At 35.9% G+C, this 17,836-nt stretch overlaps 1 protein-coding gene across 4 annotated transcripts in view; it reads right to left on the reverse strand.

The window, feature by feature from the left end:
- The window catches only part of ABLIM1 (actin binding LIM protein 1), a 215,909-nt gene that overhangs the window by 91,719 nt on the left and 106,354 nt on the right, over nucleotides 1–17,836 (reverse strand). For all 4 annotated transcript variants that reach the window (XM_081328191.1, XM_081328193.1, XM_081328192.1 and 1 more), the window contains one exon: nucleotides 15,965–16,099. In XM_081328191.1, the coding sequence (XP_081184317.1) occupies nucleotides 15,965–16,099 (135 nt within the window). The remainder of the gene's footprint in view (nucleotides 1–15,964; nucleotides 16,100–17,836) is intronic.

Here is a 17,836-nt window from a genome sequence, read left to right on the forward strand (position 1 = left end):
ACACAGTTTGTCACCTATGTTAGTTTTTGGAAGAGGTCAAGGAATAATAATAAAAAATTAAGCAATAAAACAGAATTTTGATGAACAAAGTAGGCATCAGGAAAGGCAACAAGATGGGTGGTGGGGACTAGACACCTTTCTAAGTAGAAAGTGTTAAAAATAAAGGGAAAACAATCTTAATGGATAAAAGGAACAGCAGACTATTTCTAAAGCCTGCATCTATGACTAAATTAGCATAGCATAAGCATCAAATTTCAAATCAGATTTCCTTAATCATTATATTTCCCTCAATTATAAAATAAATCTTTATATCACTGTTTAGTTTTTTTGCTTTTTAGTAGATTTGTATGTTTTTCCCCTTAAATGAAGATCAAGTTTATTTATTTTCTTGTTGTAAAAAATTAAATTGAATGTATAGATACAGTGAATCTTTAAGTCCTCAGTGGTAGAGAAAGTTCTATCACATGCACACTAGAGCATACATGATATTACCAACTTCTAAATATTTATTTGTACAGTAACACTTTTGAACATCAATTGGTAAAAGTAAAACTAGCTTGGATTTATTTTCTACTTTATTAGCTTTATCTACAAATAGCTTATGATCAAAATAAAAAAATAAAAATATGTAATTGCAAATTAATTGTAACATCCTATTGAAATTGTCTTATGTTTGCTCTCTTTCTTAATACAGATGGCAGAACAAGGTCAACAGAATTTTTCCCCATGGCTTAAAATCTAAGCAAACAAAGAAATTTCCTTAGTTGAAATAAATTCATCTGGCTTTCAACCAGTCCCTTTAGTCTGACAGTTACTAATAAAATATAACACTTTTAGACATTAATGCTAAGATGCCTGCTACATTTAACTGACTGGTAGCACAGCTTCACACACAAAACAGTACCTTGAAATGTTGCTTATTTACATTTGGATTAATATGTTAAGCAAACAAGGCCACTAAGATTTGCTCAGCAAGTTACGTTAAAAAAAATCCTACTTCAGGTATGACCCAAATCATAACTTATAGTGAATTTCTTGCTTTTTAGCCTGTTATATTTTTGGAACGGAATGATTGCTTTATATTCTACTCACTCCAGCACATGAGTCACAAATGCAGCATCTCAAGGTTAAAAGATCACACATTTATTTGCAAGTTTTTTTTTAAATAAAACCTGATACATGATATAATCCTTAATTTAGATATTTCTGGAAACATTGCATGTGAAGCCAACATCATTCTATTAACAAACTCATAAATAAATAATAATTTAAGAAATAAATAAGTTTACGAAATAAATGAGATGATTTTAAATAAATGATATTTACAGGCTTTGAAATGCTACAAAGCAGAGCAAAAGACACTTCTGATATTTTTTTTCTGGAGCATATTTAACCTTTACACCTATTGTGGTACAGGAGAGAGTAAATTTCCAATGGGCAGTATGAAAGGATTGTATATTTCAGGTGGTATACAACACATAAATTTCCATTTGTCTCTTAGAAGACCATGGCATCTGGATGCACTGTGCACAGAATCGCTGGGAATCTTTCTCTGAGATCTTCAACTGCTAAACAAAGGGTTTCCTCTCAGGATTTCAGGACCAACTCTAAGAATGCTCCAAGAATAGCATTCACGAGTTGATGAACATTAACCTTTGAGATGTAAACAACTCTCTCACACACAGAAATTGTACACACACTCTACATTTTTTTAATGTCCTGCCTCCCCACTGACAAAATGCATACTACTTCAACATTAGAGATGAAAAATCTAACAAAATGATAAAAAGTTGTGTATCAAATGTGGCTCAAAATTTGGTTTAACGAAAAGTGAAATAAATTAAACAGCATGGTTATATACTGAAAATGTAAAGGACTTTTGGTATATTTTGTTGTTGTTAGTTGCGAAGTCGTGTCCGACCCATTGCGACCCTATGGACAATGTTCCTCCAGGCCTTCCTGTCCTCTACCATCTTCTGGAGTCCAGTTAAGCTCACGCCTACTGCTTCAGTGACTCCATCCAGCCACCTCATTCTCTGTCGTCCCCTTCTTCTATTGCCCTCAATCTTTCCCAGCATTAGGCTCTTCTCCAGTGAGTCCTTCCTCCTCATTAGGTGGCCAAAGTATTTGAGTTTTAGCTTCAGGATCTGGCCTTCTAAAGAGCAGTCAGGGTTGATCTCCTCTAGGACTGACCGGTTTGATCGCCTTGCAGTCCAAGGGACTCGCAGGAGTCTTCTCCAGCACCAGAGTTCAAAGGCCTCAATTCTTTTGCGCTCAGCCTTTCTTATGGTCCAACTTTCACTGCCATACATTGCAACTGGGAAGACCATAGCCTTGACTATACGCACTTTTGTTGACAGGGTGATGTCTCTGCTTTTTAGTGTGCTGTCTAGATTTGCCATGGCTTTCCTCCCTAGGAGCAAGCGTCTTTTAATTTCTTGACTACAGTCCCCATCTGCAGTGATCTTGGAGCCCAGGAAAATAAAATCTGTCACTACCTCCATTTCTTCCCCATCTATTTGCCAGGAATTAAGAGGGCCGGATGCCATGATCTTAGTTTTCTTAATGTTTAGTTTCAACCCAACTTTTGCACTCTCCTTCTTCACTCGCAACAAGAGACTCTTCAGTTCCTCTTCACTTTCTGCCATTAGAGTGGTATCATCTGCATATCTTAGGTTGTTGATATTTCTTCCAGCAATCTTAATTCCAACTTTTGATTCATCTAGCCCTGCCTTTCTCATGATGTGCTCTGCATATAAGTTAAATAGGCAAGGCGACAGTATACAGCCTTGCCGGACTCCTTTCCCAATTTTGAACCAATCAGTGGTTCCGTGTCCAGTTCTCACTGTTGCTTCTTGGCCCGCATATAGGTTTCTCAAGAGACAAATAAGATGTTCTGGTACTCCCATCTCTTTAAGAACTTGCCACAGTTTGTTATGATCCACACAATCAAAGGCTTTAGCATAGTCAATGAAGCAGAAGTAGATGTTTTTCTGGAACTCTCTAGCTTTTTCCATGATCCAGCGTATGTTGGCAATTTGATCTCTAGTTCCTCTGCCTCTTCGAAATCCTGCCTGTACTTCTGGTAGTTCTCGATCCACATACTGCTGGAGTCTAGCTTGTAGGATTTTAAGCATAACTTTGCTAGCATGAGAAATGAGTGCAATGGTGCGATAGTTTGAACATTCTTTGGCACTGCCTTTCTTTGGAATTGGGATGTAAACTGATCTTTTCCAATCCTGTGGCCACTGTTGAGTTTTCCAAATTTGCTGGCAAATTGAGTGTAGCACTTTTACTGCATCGTCTTTTAAGATTTTGAATAGCTTTTGGTATATAGTATTAAAACTATTAACAACCTATAATTTATACTCAAGACAATTTCAAGAACACCATGAACATAAACATCTAGTTATAATAAGTAAATATAGTATTTGAATCAAACTTTTGTACAACAAAAACATTTGACAATTTGTAGCTCAAAGTCTAAATATAAACTTTGTTCAATGATATATCATGTGTTTTAATTGTCTATAAACAAAGATCCCAGTTACAATTTCATCTCTTCTTGGTAGGCATGGGACCATTCCTATCTTGATACTGAGGAAATTTTTTGTCAGAATGATGATCTGACTAAAATCAAAGTTGTGTCCTATGAATTTAATCTATTATTTTGGACTACATTTGAAAAGGTCATTTGAATTGCTCTGCATATTTGCTGAGTTTATTAAATTAGGAAAAATAGCTATCCACATAGAAATAAGAGATGCATACCACTTGGAATGTATTTTCCTCAAATCTCCTGAGCAAGCCGCAAAATGCTATAAATGTTATATTTATATCATATCACTATGTTACATTATATTACCAATGGCAGCATTATCCCTATCACAGTTACAAGCATATATAACAAATAACTTGAAAAAATGTTAATTTAAAAACTGCAATAAAATAATAAAAGAACTATCAATTTCTAACTTGCAGTTCACCCACAGCACTATTATTTTTGGATTACATAAAATGACCATTCTTCAATGTATGGTCTCTTCTCAGTTTTATTGACATAATTTTTACTGAGTATTACGGGCCTCTCATTAAAAAAAAGCTCCTAAAAGGCTATTATTGTATAAAAATGAAATTAAATTAAGATTTATATATGCATCATCAGTGGAAGAACAATAATGTACATTAACCTTTCAGATGTAAACAACTCTCTCACACAGAGAAATTGTATACGCACAATATATATATGTTTTCTGATGTTTTCGCGGGTGTCTGTATGTGGATCTTTGGTTATTCGGGTTTTTCCCCGCGTAGAACTAAAGGTGTAGGCGCAACGTTTCGACGGAATCCCATCCGTCATCATCAGGCTGGTGGCTTTAGCTTCCTTCTTCTGGGAGAAGCATGTGGCCACATGCTTCTCCCAGAAGAAGGAAGCTAAAGCCACCAGCCTGATGATGACGCATGGGATTCCGTCGAAACGTTGCGCCTACACCTTTAGTTCTACGCGGGGAAAAACCCGAATAACCAAAGATCCATATATATATATATATATATATATATATATATATATATATATATATATATATATATATATATATATATATATATATATATATATATATATATATATATATATATATATATATATATATATATATATATATATATATATATATATATATATATATATATATATATATACATATATATACATATATATACACATATATACATATATACATATATATATATACACATATATACACACATATATATATACAATATGTATATACACATATATATACACATACACATACACATACACACATACACATACACACACACACACACACACACACACACACACACACACACACACATATATATATATATATATATATATACACATATATACACATATATACACATATATACACACATATATATATATATGAGTTCCGGCACCTTTTTTTGGATGGAACCTTGTAGGGTGGGCAAGGCAGGTTGTATGACATGTGTGAGTTCCGGCACCTTTTTCTTTTACGAAAAAAGCAGTGTGTGTGTGTGTTTGTGTGTGTGTGTGTATACACATACATACATACACATACATACATACACACACACACACTACATAAATACAGATAGATAGATAGATAGATAGATAGATAGAGATAGATAGATAGATAGATAGATAGATAGATAGATAGATAGATAGATAGATATAGATATATAGATAATCACTTGTGACATTAAAAAAATCTGATCACAAAGATAACAGATTAAGCAAAAGGTAGAACAGTTACTTAATAGAACAATGCAGGAGCTTCCTTACCTTCCCTGCAGGATTGTCTCCATTCCTATATATTCCATCTCCCAAATCTAATTATGGCCATCTAATGCAGTAATGCAGTAAGTCAGTTAATGCATAGCCTTATAAAATTGTTCTATTGTGTTCATAAATTCTCCTATAGCACTATTGAGTCATGGTGGTGCCAGACAGTCTGCCCACAGAATAATTTATTTAAAAGGAAATCACAGTATTGGATATAGAAAGGTAAGCTTGTTCTGATAAATATACCAGTAGAGAAGTATACGTATATGTGCATACGTATACATATATATGACACATATACACAGTAGTCTATTGATTTAATGCCTGGCTGGAAGCTGTCTTCATATTATTTCCAATATAAAAACCAGCTGAGTTTAAGGTCACTTCATACCAATCCCTTTAAGTATAGACAGGAAAGTTAAAAAATTATCCTTAATTCTAATCTTCAATCTTTTTAGTTTTGCTCACAAACACAAAATAATTTAACTGAGTACAAAATCTGAAAAGGATAATGAAGCGTCCACTGATTTTAATGGATCTTCCCATACTAAATATGGTGATAAATTAGTGATCCCCACCGGCAAGCTATTGGTACTTATTAGACCATAAGTAGCTTTTACAAACAGAATGAAATTATTAGATGACTCAGCAAGTGGTATAGCCTCCAGGTCCATTTTACAGCAAGGGACCATCCATAACTGACTGAGGGTCAGTGACAAGTTTAAAATGCTATATAATAGGGAGGTCTTCCTATATAGGAAGGATTTAATAATTTTAATTTAATAATTTGATTTCTATACCGCCCTTCTCCCAAAGGACTCAGGGCGGTGAACAGGGCAATACTGCAGTTGTAGGCTTTATAATGTGAGGTAGACCTATTCCATGCACAAGTAGTTAACAAAATGATCAGAATTCATTAATAACGTTCAGTTAAATTAAGTTAGACAAAAACTGTTTAAGAACTCCATATCATTATCTGAATATTTTTATAAGTCTCATCTATACAAACATACATACACACATACATACACACCTACATACATAGCTATCAAGTAGATATTATATAATATGTATAATATATATTCGGGCCATTGTACACTGTCACACAATGGTGCCAAGGACCTGAAAAAGTTGCCAAAATATTTTATTTTAAAACAGCTAGAAAAAATAGGACAGTATTAGCAAACATTGCAAACTGCCTATTAACCCGACAACCTAGCAAGTGTAAAGTTAAGCCTATATACAGTGAATTACCATAAAGTGGTAAGCATTTTCTGCATTTCACAAAAATAAAGCAAACTAAGTCTGTTTACCCTGCTAAATGTAAAGTCTTTTAAAATCCAAGTTCAATGCCTCTAGACTTCATGGACACATAAATATAGTATAGTTTTTCTTGAGGGCAATACTGAAATGGTTTGCTGCCGCTTTTTCCCAGGGTATTTTCTCCAATTTCCCTGCTTAGCATAAAGCCCTTTGGGGACTGAGAATAATAACACACTTTCCCCACTAATCAAAGTTTTATTAGTCTTCTTCATAAATATAAAATGTACTAGGTATAGCTTTTTCATATAGTATTAGAATAAAATTTACCATTTTTTCTTATAAAATAATTGCTGCTGCTCACAGCTGTTCTCCACGCTAAACATAATTTAATATTCTTGGATTTTTGACTATTCTTACTATAGTCAATTTTATCTCCTACTTTCTACACATGTCGTTCATTTTATTTTGAAGCCACCAGACAAGATGTGAGTTATTCCTTGGATTAGTATCAGTCACAATTAACAGCTTATTGTCATTTAAATTTCAAATAAAAGGTAATACTTAAATTACCATAGTTAAATTGCTAAATCCCCCTGGGAGAGTAAAGAAATAGAGAGGGGAATTTTTTTCTTTATTTTGGCATAAGGTACTAGGTTAGAATGCCTTTCTGAAAGAAAGAACTATTTTGTTTAGTTTATTCATTTTCAGAAAATTAATAATATGAATCTTTAAATGCTACAGTATATAGCTGTAGCATACATACAAAAACCCACCCTACTTTGGATAGTGTCTTGAATTCATTTACATTCCATTCGTCACCAAAGGCAATAATTACACTATGCACAGTCATATTTTAATCTTGATAATGGTCTCTGCTCAGCCAGTTTAATCTCAGTACTGTTATTTGCAATTATAGCCTCCTGGACTATTTTTATTTCACGGAAACAGAGTAATATGGGTATTTAGATGATGAACTACAAGACAGTGGTATTTGAGAGCTCAAACTGGAAGTTTAGCTGTGCCTTGTATTTTTCCACTGCGATTACCTTGGTATCGAGATGGGCATTTGGCAGATTTATAAAGATGAGTATAATCCTTCCAATATCTGAGAAGAGGGTGAAACCTGCTACTTCTACAGATTTTCCTTCAATTAATTTTAAGAAATATGCATGTTTTCATCAATGAAAACCTCTCTCACACATTCAACTGCTTCAAGCTGCCAGAGTCAATGCCCATTCATATAAAGATGTTAGCTGATATGCAATTGGTGTGTGTGAGAGAGAGGGGGGGAGGGGCGGAATAGCTCAAACTTGCCATTTTTTTCAGTTCAGACACTTTCATGATGTTAAATAATGTGTTCTTTGGTGCAGGAATGAAGACGCGAAGCTGAGTACAGGATAACTCATTGTTTATTTCGTGCTGGAACTGTACTGGGGAAATGTCTGCAACTAGCCGCAACATATAGTATAGCCCCTAGGTGGCAGCCAATAGGTTTGAATCAACTATTGCCGCCTGGAGATAGCCAACTGCAGCACAGGAGACTTAAAGTCTGGGTTGCTGGAGAGCTGTTAGCTGCTCCAGCAACCCACATGGTGTTTCACAAGAGCCCAGTACATAACACATGATATTATCCATTTTCAGCCATCCTGAAAACCAGGATGTGTGTATTTAAAAATAAAGTTGATAATTTTGGATTGGAATATTGCAATTTATGATTACCATTTTAGAAGGGACTATTACTCAATTTGTAGAAGCACTGTACATAGATATACTATATACACATCTCTTGAAAAACTCTTTTCTTTTGCTGTGTATTGGTACATGTATTCACCAATGTATATCTTTGAGTGAAACATAGATGAAAACTGAAGGTAAAATACAATTTATTATGTTTTCTCAGAGCAATCTCCATACTTTTTTATTATAAGAATTTTCTTTGTGCCCTACTTAGAAAAAGAATTCCTACACAGGATCTCACACTTAAAAGATTTGCTATTGAATGTGCACAAAAGCTAGATTTTATAAGCAATTCTACACAGATCAGTGAATGCAGGAAAATTCTCTCAGATAAAGTTAAGCCATTATTGTTGTTTATTTATGTAACATCAAACAATACCCTTTGGTACTGTAACCTCAAAGTATATGTATATATAACCTCAAATAAAAACCCACACACTTTCCTTCAATACAGTTTAGTTGACTGAAGAATAACTGAGATGCTTTACATTTTAGTATGAAGAGTTCATTTCCTGAATAGTGATATTTATAGCTGACTGGGACTTTATCAGCCTTCAGCGAGTCTTAGAAATACTCAAAGCTGCTATGTTCACATATGAGTAGAACATACAAACTAAATTATGAAGATAATTTTTAAAGGGTACAAAGGGAGCAAAGGTTGGATACTGATGCAAAAAACCTGAATGGTAAAAGTTACAGCTATTTCTTAAGTAATTATTATAGCACATATTTCAGACTTTAAGACTTAGCAAAAGCAGTTTTCTAAAAAAAATTAAATCAGTGATATTTCTCTCCTATCTTTTTATGAAAATTGTTTCCCATTTTTAATATTTAAAATTAAAATTGTTAAGGATACACACACACACACACACACACACACATATGTATGTATGTATTTTTTGGGATTGCTAACAAAGAATTAAAGGGAGACTAATATGTCCATTTCAAACTCATTTGTTCTCATCAGTCAGCCATACCCTTCTGAGATTCGAACCTGGGCACATTAGGCAATTGTTCTAACCTTTAGGCCACAGGCTCTTTCTCGCTTTGTTAGCTGAGAGGCAAGATTTGTCCCATGTTTGGGGCCTAGCAAGGTATTCTAAAATACTTAACAAACACTACACACACACACACACACACACACACACACACACACAAATAATTGTAATTGATGCTTAAACTAAGCACCATAAAAAATCCCATTTGAAATGTTTAAAAAGCTTTAGTTAAAGACTGTAATATAAAATGAGACAGTGAGAGAGAAATGGGCAATCGGCAACTTTAAACCTAAATGATTACCCAGTTTAATCTAAAGATCTCTTTAGTTTCTTCTATAACTCATCTTCACTTGATTAATTCAGCCCCTTGGCAAAATTATCTATCTTTTTCTTACCAAACTACTGTATTAAAAGGGCAGGTATGAAAGAGTGAACTAAGAGGCTGAAAAGAAAAATAACATAAGGTTGGAAATGGAGATTTCACCAAATTTCCCTAACATAAGGATCGAAATCTAGATTTTCAAAACAAAAAAGAATTACTATTCAGTGAAGCTCAACAAAGCCTCAAGGAGTTTGCAGTTACTTTTTTTTTATTCTCCTCATGCTGATATTTTTTTGGAACACCAGAGAGCAGAACATCCTCAGAGGTCAGCAGATTTTAATAGCAAAGTGGGTTTTTTACTGGCCACAGCAGTTGTAGTGGTTGAAGAAGAGCAGTGTGTCCATTTTCCTATGCTCCCATAAATGCCCCAAAATATACAAACCTGAATAGGTCTTTGTCCAATTGTATTTACTAGGGATCCCAACAAATAACATAGCTCAAAAACTTTTTAAAAGCTTGGACATAACAGAATAGCAGAATTACTGAGTGGAAGTGACCTTGGAGGTCTTCTAGTCCAACCCCTACTCAAGCAGGAAACCCTATACCATTTCAGACAAATGATTATCCAATTTTTCCAGTGTTGAAACATCTACAACTTCTGGAGACAAGTTGTTCCACTGATTAATTGTTCTAACTGTCAGGAAAATTCTCCTTAGTTCTAGGTTCCTTGATTAGTTTCCATCTATTGCTTCTTGTTCTGCCTTCAGGTGTTTTAGACAATAGGTTGACCCTCCTCTTCTTTGTGGCAACCCCATAGCTATTGGAACACTGCTATCATGTCACCCCTCGTCCTTCTCTTCATTAAACTAGACATACCCAATTCCAGCAACTGTTCTTCTTATGTTTTAGCCTCCAGTCCCATAATTATCTTTGTTGCATTTCTCTGCAATCTTTCCAGAGTCGCAACATCTTTTTTATATCATGATAACCAAAACTGGATGCAATATTCCAAGTGTGGTCTTACCAGGGCATTATAAAGTGGTACTAACACATCACATGATCTTGATTCCATCCCTATGTTAATGCAGCCTAGGACTGTGTTGGCTTTTTTGGGAGCTACAGCACACTGCTAGCTCATCTTTAAGTGACTGTCCACTAGGACTCCAAGATCCCTCTCATAATTACTACTATTGAGCCAAGTACCACTTATTCTATATTTGTGTATTTAGCTTTTCTTGCCTAAATGTAGAACCTTACTTTTCTCACCACTGAATTTCATTTTTCTAGATACGGCCCAGTCTTCAAATCTGTCGAGATCCTTCTGAATCTTGAGCCTATCTTCTGGGGTGTTGGTTATTTCTGCCAGCTTGGTGTTATTTGCAAATTTGATGAGTTCCCCTCCTATCCCCTCCTCTAAATCATATCACGACAGGGAGTGCCTATTCTATCAATTCCTCACTACAAGTTACTCCAGAAAAATCAAAGATAGTAGAAGAAGACATTATGATTTCATTCAATGTCATAGTACTCTCCACATACACAGACCCAACAATTAACAACATCTTCAAAGGAATAGAATTCATAAGGAGAGAAGAAACAGCAACAAAGAACACTTCCTAGAAATCCTAATCAGCCGAGGAAATGGTGGCAAATTAGAATTAAAAGACTATCAAAAATTCACTACCCTGTTCATCTATCAAAGTAACACTCCCTAAGAAAACCTGCGTACGAACATTATTAGGACAAACACAAACACACTGCAGCAAACCTGGACACCAAAAAAAAGGTTTTTTTTAAAAAATCCCATTTATATCCCGCCCTTCTCTGAAGACTCAGGGCGGCTTACAATCTAAGAAACACAAATCAATGTGCTTAGCAATTGCCTTCATTCTATGTATATGCCTGCTGATTAGGGCTTTCGGCCCCCCCAAGCAGCATTTTTACAAAGTCAGCTTATTGCCCCCAACAATCTGGGTCCTCATTTTACCTACCTCGGAAGGATGGAAGGCTGAGTCAACCTTGAGCCTGGATGAACATCGTTCAATATATACCCTCACAATTTTATCAAAAAGTTCCTGACTGCTCAACCCACTCCCGCACAACCAAGCTATGACAATGATAACACTGCCATTCATCAAAAGCATGTCAGAAATAACCAACTATTATCACCACACCACATCATCGTAGCACACAAATCAACTAAAGCCCTCCAAAATATTTTAAATAAATTAAAAGACTCAAGTAGCCCACCAACACTCACAGGGCAAATTACAGAATATAAAGAAACAGTAAAGCCCATTCCTTTCTAGCACTGAAGAAAGTGCAAACAAACAACAAGGTTCATAGAACACTGGGCTCCACAGTTCAACCCAGACCTACTTAATAGAAAATTCAAATATTATGATCATACAAACATGAATTAAGATTTTTGTGTATATTTTCCCTCCCAAAAAAAAACCTGCAGAGAAGCACTGCATCAGCAGGTGGGGCATGGCACACTTTGGGCATTTATTTATTACATTTCTAAACTGCTATAATCAAACAGCTTTTTATATTACTTTTCATACAATAAAGGAACCTATGGTATGAATTCATAGGATTACTAATTGTTTGTTAGTGGTTATAATCCTAAACATGATGCTAAGAAACCTATCTTGGTAACTTAATAATAAAATGGGTTTTTATATAATGAAATTATAGATCAGGATTTAATTCATTTACTAGTTAAAAAAAAAACTGCAGTCCAACAACGTGACATCTCTCACACATCTAGAAAACTACCCAGTTAAGTGTCTAGTTGCCCGTCAATCCTGGAACAATTCCTAAGTTTATATGCAATTCAAGTAAATAGATCTCAATCATAACAGCATCATTTTATAATATTCAGAAGAGCTGAAAACATAAAATTTGGCAAAATTTAATATGGCAAAATATATTTATATAAATACCATGCATAATATAGAGTCACCTGTCTTTCTCTTTATCCTTGGAGAGGTTATTCACTGTTACCCATGTGACTGATTTGGCAACTCACTGCAAATGATTAATATATTACCAACTTATAAATATCTTCATCTACAACAATACCCGAAAGTTAACCCCAAAGTGGAAAGAACATGTATTCTATTAAACTGCATCAGAGGTGCTCACTTTCTGCCAGCAGAAATAAAATTTTATGGGATGAGGTACAACTGCAGAGGGAATGTAAGCCTACAGATCAGTCCCCAGAGAGCATGTAGTCATTTCTCAGATCAAGGGCAAAGATTGATTCATTTAAGCTATTTGATACTCTGCGATTCATTACTCCCAGGAGATTGAATATTTGAAGTTATGACCATTTCAATGCCGCCATGTTTCCATGGTCAGCTACGGTTACATGCTTGTCGTTTCCAAAATTCCCTAGCTGCTTTGCACAAGAAAAATCAACAAGGAAGCTGGGAAAAAGTCATAAGTCCCAGGCTGGCAGGTAGGCAAGTAGCTGCTGCCAAGTGGGGGGACAGTGAAGGGGTGCACGTGGTTGCAGGGAAGGTGATGCATTCATTGGAGAGGATGTGCAGGGGTATGTGAGAGGCACCATATGGATTGCACCAGGGTGTGTGAGAGATACTTCATGGATTGAGTTTATGTAGAGGTGTGAGAGTTGTACAAGGGTGTGAGGGAGGTGCAGTGAGAGGTGCAGGGAGGGTGAATGAGTGGTAGGTAAATAATTCTAAAGAGATGATCCAATAGGTCCAATATGTACCATTTCACAGTGCTTTACAGCCCTCTCTAAGCAGTTTACAGAGTCAGCATATTGTCCCCAAGAATCTGGGTCCTCAGAAGGATGGAAGGCTGAGTCAACCTTGAGCCGGTAAGACTCAAACTGCTCACAGTTGGCAGAATTAGCCTGCAATACTGTATTCTAACCACTGCACCACATGGTATGGGCAAACATATATTAGATCTTATAGCAAAATGTTGTGTAAAAGTGCATATATGTCCATTTTAATAAAATTGTCTTTGTCAGTACTAACATTCTGGGAGAAGTGAGATACAAGCTTAATAAATCAATTCTTAAGTATGAGAAAACAGTGATGCCTCAGACTGCTGGAAATACTTTGTGGATTTCCTTCTTCAACTGTACCATTCCTTCTTGGTTCACAATAATCTTAGCCTGCTATGACATTCAAATTGGGGAAAGCAAAGTTTAATTCTTCTAGGCATAGTTTGTTCCATATTCAAATTAGAAATTCAGGGTGCCCCAAGATACTTTGCAATCTCAGACAAAGAACAAGATGTCTTTCCTCCATTCCATATACAGAAACTAACTGGAATAGAAGAGCTGAGCAGCCATAAATGTTGAGTCTTGTATTTCATATGATTGTAGAACTGGAATCAATGATTCCTCTGGGTGGTCATGAAGAATGTCATTTCTAACCATTGCTCCCACCTATATTCAAAAGCTAGATGAACGCATTTGTCATAAGAAATAAACTGGGAAAGGAAAGGAAAGTTTGCTTAAATACCCACTTGTGCCAAAATACAATATTTGCAAAGGGGAGCAAATTTTACAAAACATTAAGCAAAGCAAAGATTCATAACAGGACTGAGGATGAGGTAGAAGCTTGTTTCACATCACTAATGCCATACTGAAAGTAAAACCTGACTTGAATTCAAACTCAGATCATACAACTTCCATAACAAAAACAAATGTGTTGTGAAAGAGCTAAATTTTTCCAAAAGTGGAACATATTTAAAAAAAACCCTCACATTTTGGAGAAACATATTAGAGAAACATATTGAAAAGAACATATTATAAACTGTGATCAAGAAATGCAAAACAATGTTTTGATCTGAAGATCCTCTAACTCAGGGGTGTCAAACTCAATTTCATTGAGGGCCGTATCAGCATTGCGGTTGCCCTCAGGGGGGCGGGTGGGTGTGGCCTGGGTGGGCATGGCCTACTGGGTGGGCATGGCTAGAGTGCATATGGCCTACTGGGTGGGCGTGGCCAGCTCTACATCGTTGGCATCAAGGGTGCCTATGGGGGCCTGGGCAGGAGTGGGACAGATCTGAGGGTCTCTGGCAGAAGGAGGGTCTCTGGGCCAGGGCCAAGGCAGTGGGGGCCGTTCCCTCACTGTTTCCAGGATGGCTTCGCGGGCCGCATGAAACCACTTCGCAGGCCGGATCCGGCCCCCGGGCCTTGTGTTTGACATGTCTGCTCTAACTGAATTTCTTGCTGTATCCACATGCATTTATTAGCAAATTGTTTCACAACAACAAAGTAGTCCAGCCTCTGGTAAACTGGATAATCTTTCCTGAAAGCAGATGGAGCATCAGATGGCAGATTAACAGCCAACCCCATACTGTATATTAGCACACAACTCAATATGCAACTCACTGCTGGCTCCAGGAGTTCAATTCTGAACGGCTCAAAGTTGACTCAGCCTTCCATCCTTCTGAGATCAGTAAAATGAGTACCAGACTGTTGGGGGCAATATGATGACTCTGTAAACCGCTTAGAGAGGCCTGTAAAGCACTATGAAGCAGTATATAAGTCTAAGTGCTGTTGCTATATACTCAATTGGATTGCGGAGATGTGATCTTTGAAGTCTGAATTAACCATCTTTCAAAAGGGGCAAATAAGACCTTTTATAGAATTGGACAAATTTACTTCTTCTACATTAGTTACAATTTCACACACACACACACACACACACACACACACACACAAACACACACACACACACACACACACACACACCACAGGTATGAGTCTCTATATGTGGTTATTAAAGCTATTTTTGAAAAAGGTATTTTATAACACGAAGGGAGCACATACAAACCAGCTAGATTCAAACCACAAGTTTTCCAATTGCCAGCCTGGAAAATATAATTTATATTTAAATATGCTTTAATGGTCCAAACAGTATTTTTTACAAGGTCCCACGCTATAACATTTTTGGAAAGTTTGGGCATCCCTTATATTTGTTAAACAGTTAATGTAAACTCTAAAATTTCAAAAATGGAAATATTTGAAAATTGCTAAAATTAATTTTTGTATTAATATTATTATTATAGCATATATATTGCTGCTCATGTGACTATCAGTGGCCATTCATTCATCCATAAATACATGTATACATATCAAAGACACAAATATAAGGAATACTTTTATTTGCACATTTAAGTAATGTTCATTCTCTATATCCTTCTTCCTGGGTCTAAACCCAAAACAGGCCCATAAAAGGGATCCAGCCAATCTCTTCTGAGTAAAGAAATACAAATAGTTTGATTGACTGAGTGGCTAGCAATAAAACAAAATTACAGTACCTTTGCAGGTAAAGCATTTGATGTGAAAATGTTTGGCCTGGACTCGAAGCACTTCTCCTTTACATTGCTCCCCACATTTGTGGCAGTGAATGACAGGCTTCTCTGTGGGGTGATGAGGCTCCTGAGGATGGGCCACTGGAAAAACAAATTTTGTATATTAAATGTACACATTTTTCTACTGATTGCCAAAAGAAGACACATTTTAAAAAAGAACAAATACTCTATAAAATCATATTGTGTGATATTCCAAAGTCACTTTCTCCTACCAGACTAAATCATAACATCCCATCAATTGGGCTTGGAATATTACATTTTCTGTGACATTAAACCACTTGTACTTAACCTTCAATCTAATTTTAAAAGCCTTCTGCATGAGATTACTTCTGAATTATAGGTGGAGATAAGGAGAGGTAAAAAGAAACAGATAGAAAGGGCAGTCATTAACTGTTGTCTGTAGTCCTACTCACTTGTGGCTTCTACAGAGCCCACTCTCTGCGAGCATCCGTAAGAGCTGACCTTTTATGCTCTAGCAAAGGCTTGTCCAACCCATGGTCTGTGGCCCACATGCAATCCTGGACAGCTAGTAATGTGGCCCCTCAAGATCATAAACTTTTAACATTATGTGGTTTATATACAGTGAGGAGGATTTGATCCCCTGCTGATTTTGTATATTTGCTCACTGATAAAGTAATGATCAGTCTATAATTTTAATGGTATTGGCCATGGTAGAGAGTTTGGAATTTGATTGATTGCTTCTGTGGAGAGGTGTCTTTTATACAGGTAACAAACTGAGATTAGAAGCACTCCCTTTAAAAAGAGTGCTCCTAATCTCAGTTCTTTACCTGTATAAAAGATACCTGGTAGCCAGAAATCTTACTGATTGATAGGGGATCAAATACTTATTTTACTCATTAAAATGTAAATCAACGTGTTTGAAATGTGTTTTTCTCAATTTTGTTGTTGTTATTCTGTCTGTCACTGCTAAAGTAAACCTACCATTACAATTATAGACTGGTCATTTCTTTGTCAGTGGGCAAACATACAAAATCAGCAAGGGATCAAGTAAGTTTTTTCTCTCACTGTACATTCACTGTATTATATGCATATTTACAAATAACCCAAGATAATTCCTCTTCACTCAAGATGGCCCAGGCCAAAACATTGGACACCCGTGCTCTAGCACATCCTAGTATCTTCCAAGTCTTTAGAAAGAAATCACATTATGTTGACAAAGGCATCATGTCTAGTTCTGAAGGATATTATAATTATGAACATTCATAAAGCACTTGGCTATGAAACCACCACCATAATCATCATCATCATCATCATCAATATCATCATCATCATCATTAAATTCACTGGAGATTTTCCAATGACAACTGAACTTTTCTGAGAAATCTAGTGGATTCTTGCAGTGAGCAAGGTTTAGATTAAATGACTTGTAAAGCCCCTTCCAATTCATATAATCTATGTTTCTATAATTCTATAATTTGGAAACATATGTTTTGGAATTATTCCTACCATCCTGTAGTTGTTTAAGGATTAGTACAAGTATGACTCTAATCATAAATAAAACATGAATTCTGAAGACTTAAAGGTAACAGTGCCTTCAAAAGATGTTCATTAAAAGCAGCCTGGGCCTCTTTAAGATAAATTGCTGTTTAAGATAAATTATCACAATCAAGGTTACAAATGACCTCAGGTGCTGAAACTGTAAAGAGGAAATCCGGTTTTCTGCAATATATGCTGACACTCTCAATGAACTCAGTAACCATATACAAAGTTCATAAAAGGTACCGATACCTCTGCTCTGCACAGGCAGCATAACTCAGCCACAGTTATTCCTCCTTATATCACTGTGAAAACTACCCA

This window comes from Vipera berus (genome assembly GCF_964194415.1).
Source record: "Vipera berus genome assembly, chromosome: 5".
In the NCBI taxonomy this organism is placed as follows: Eukaryota; Metazoa; Chordata; class Lepidosauria; order Squamata; family Viperidae; genus Vipera; species Vipera berus.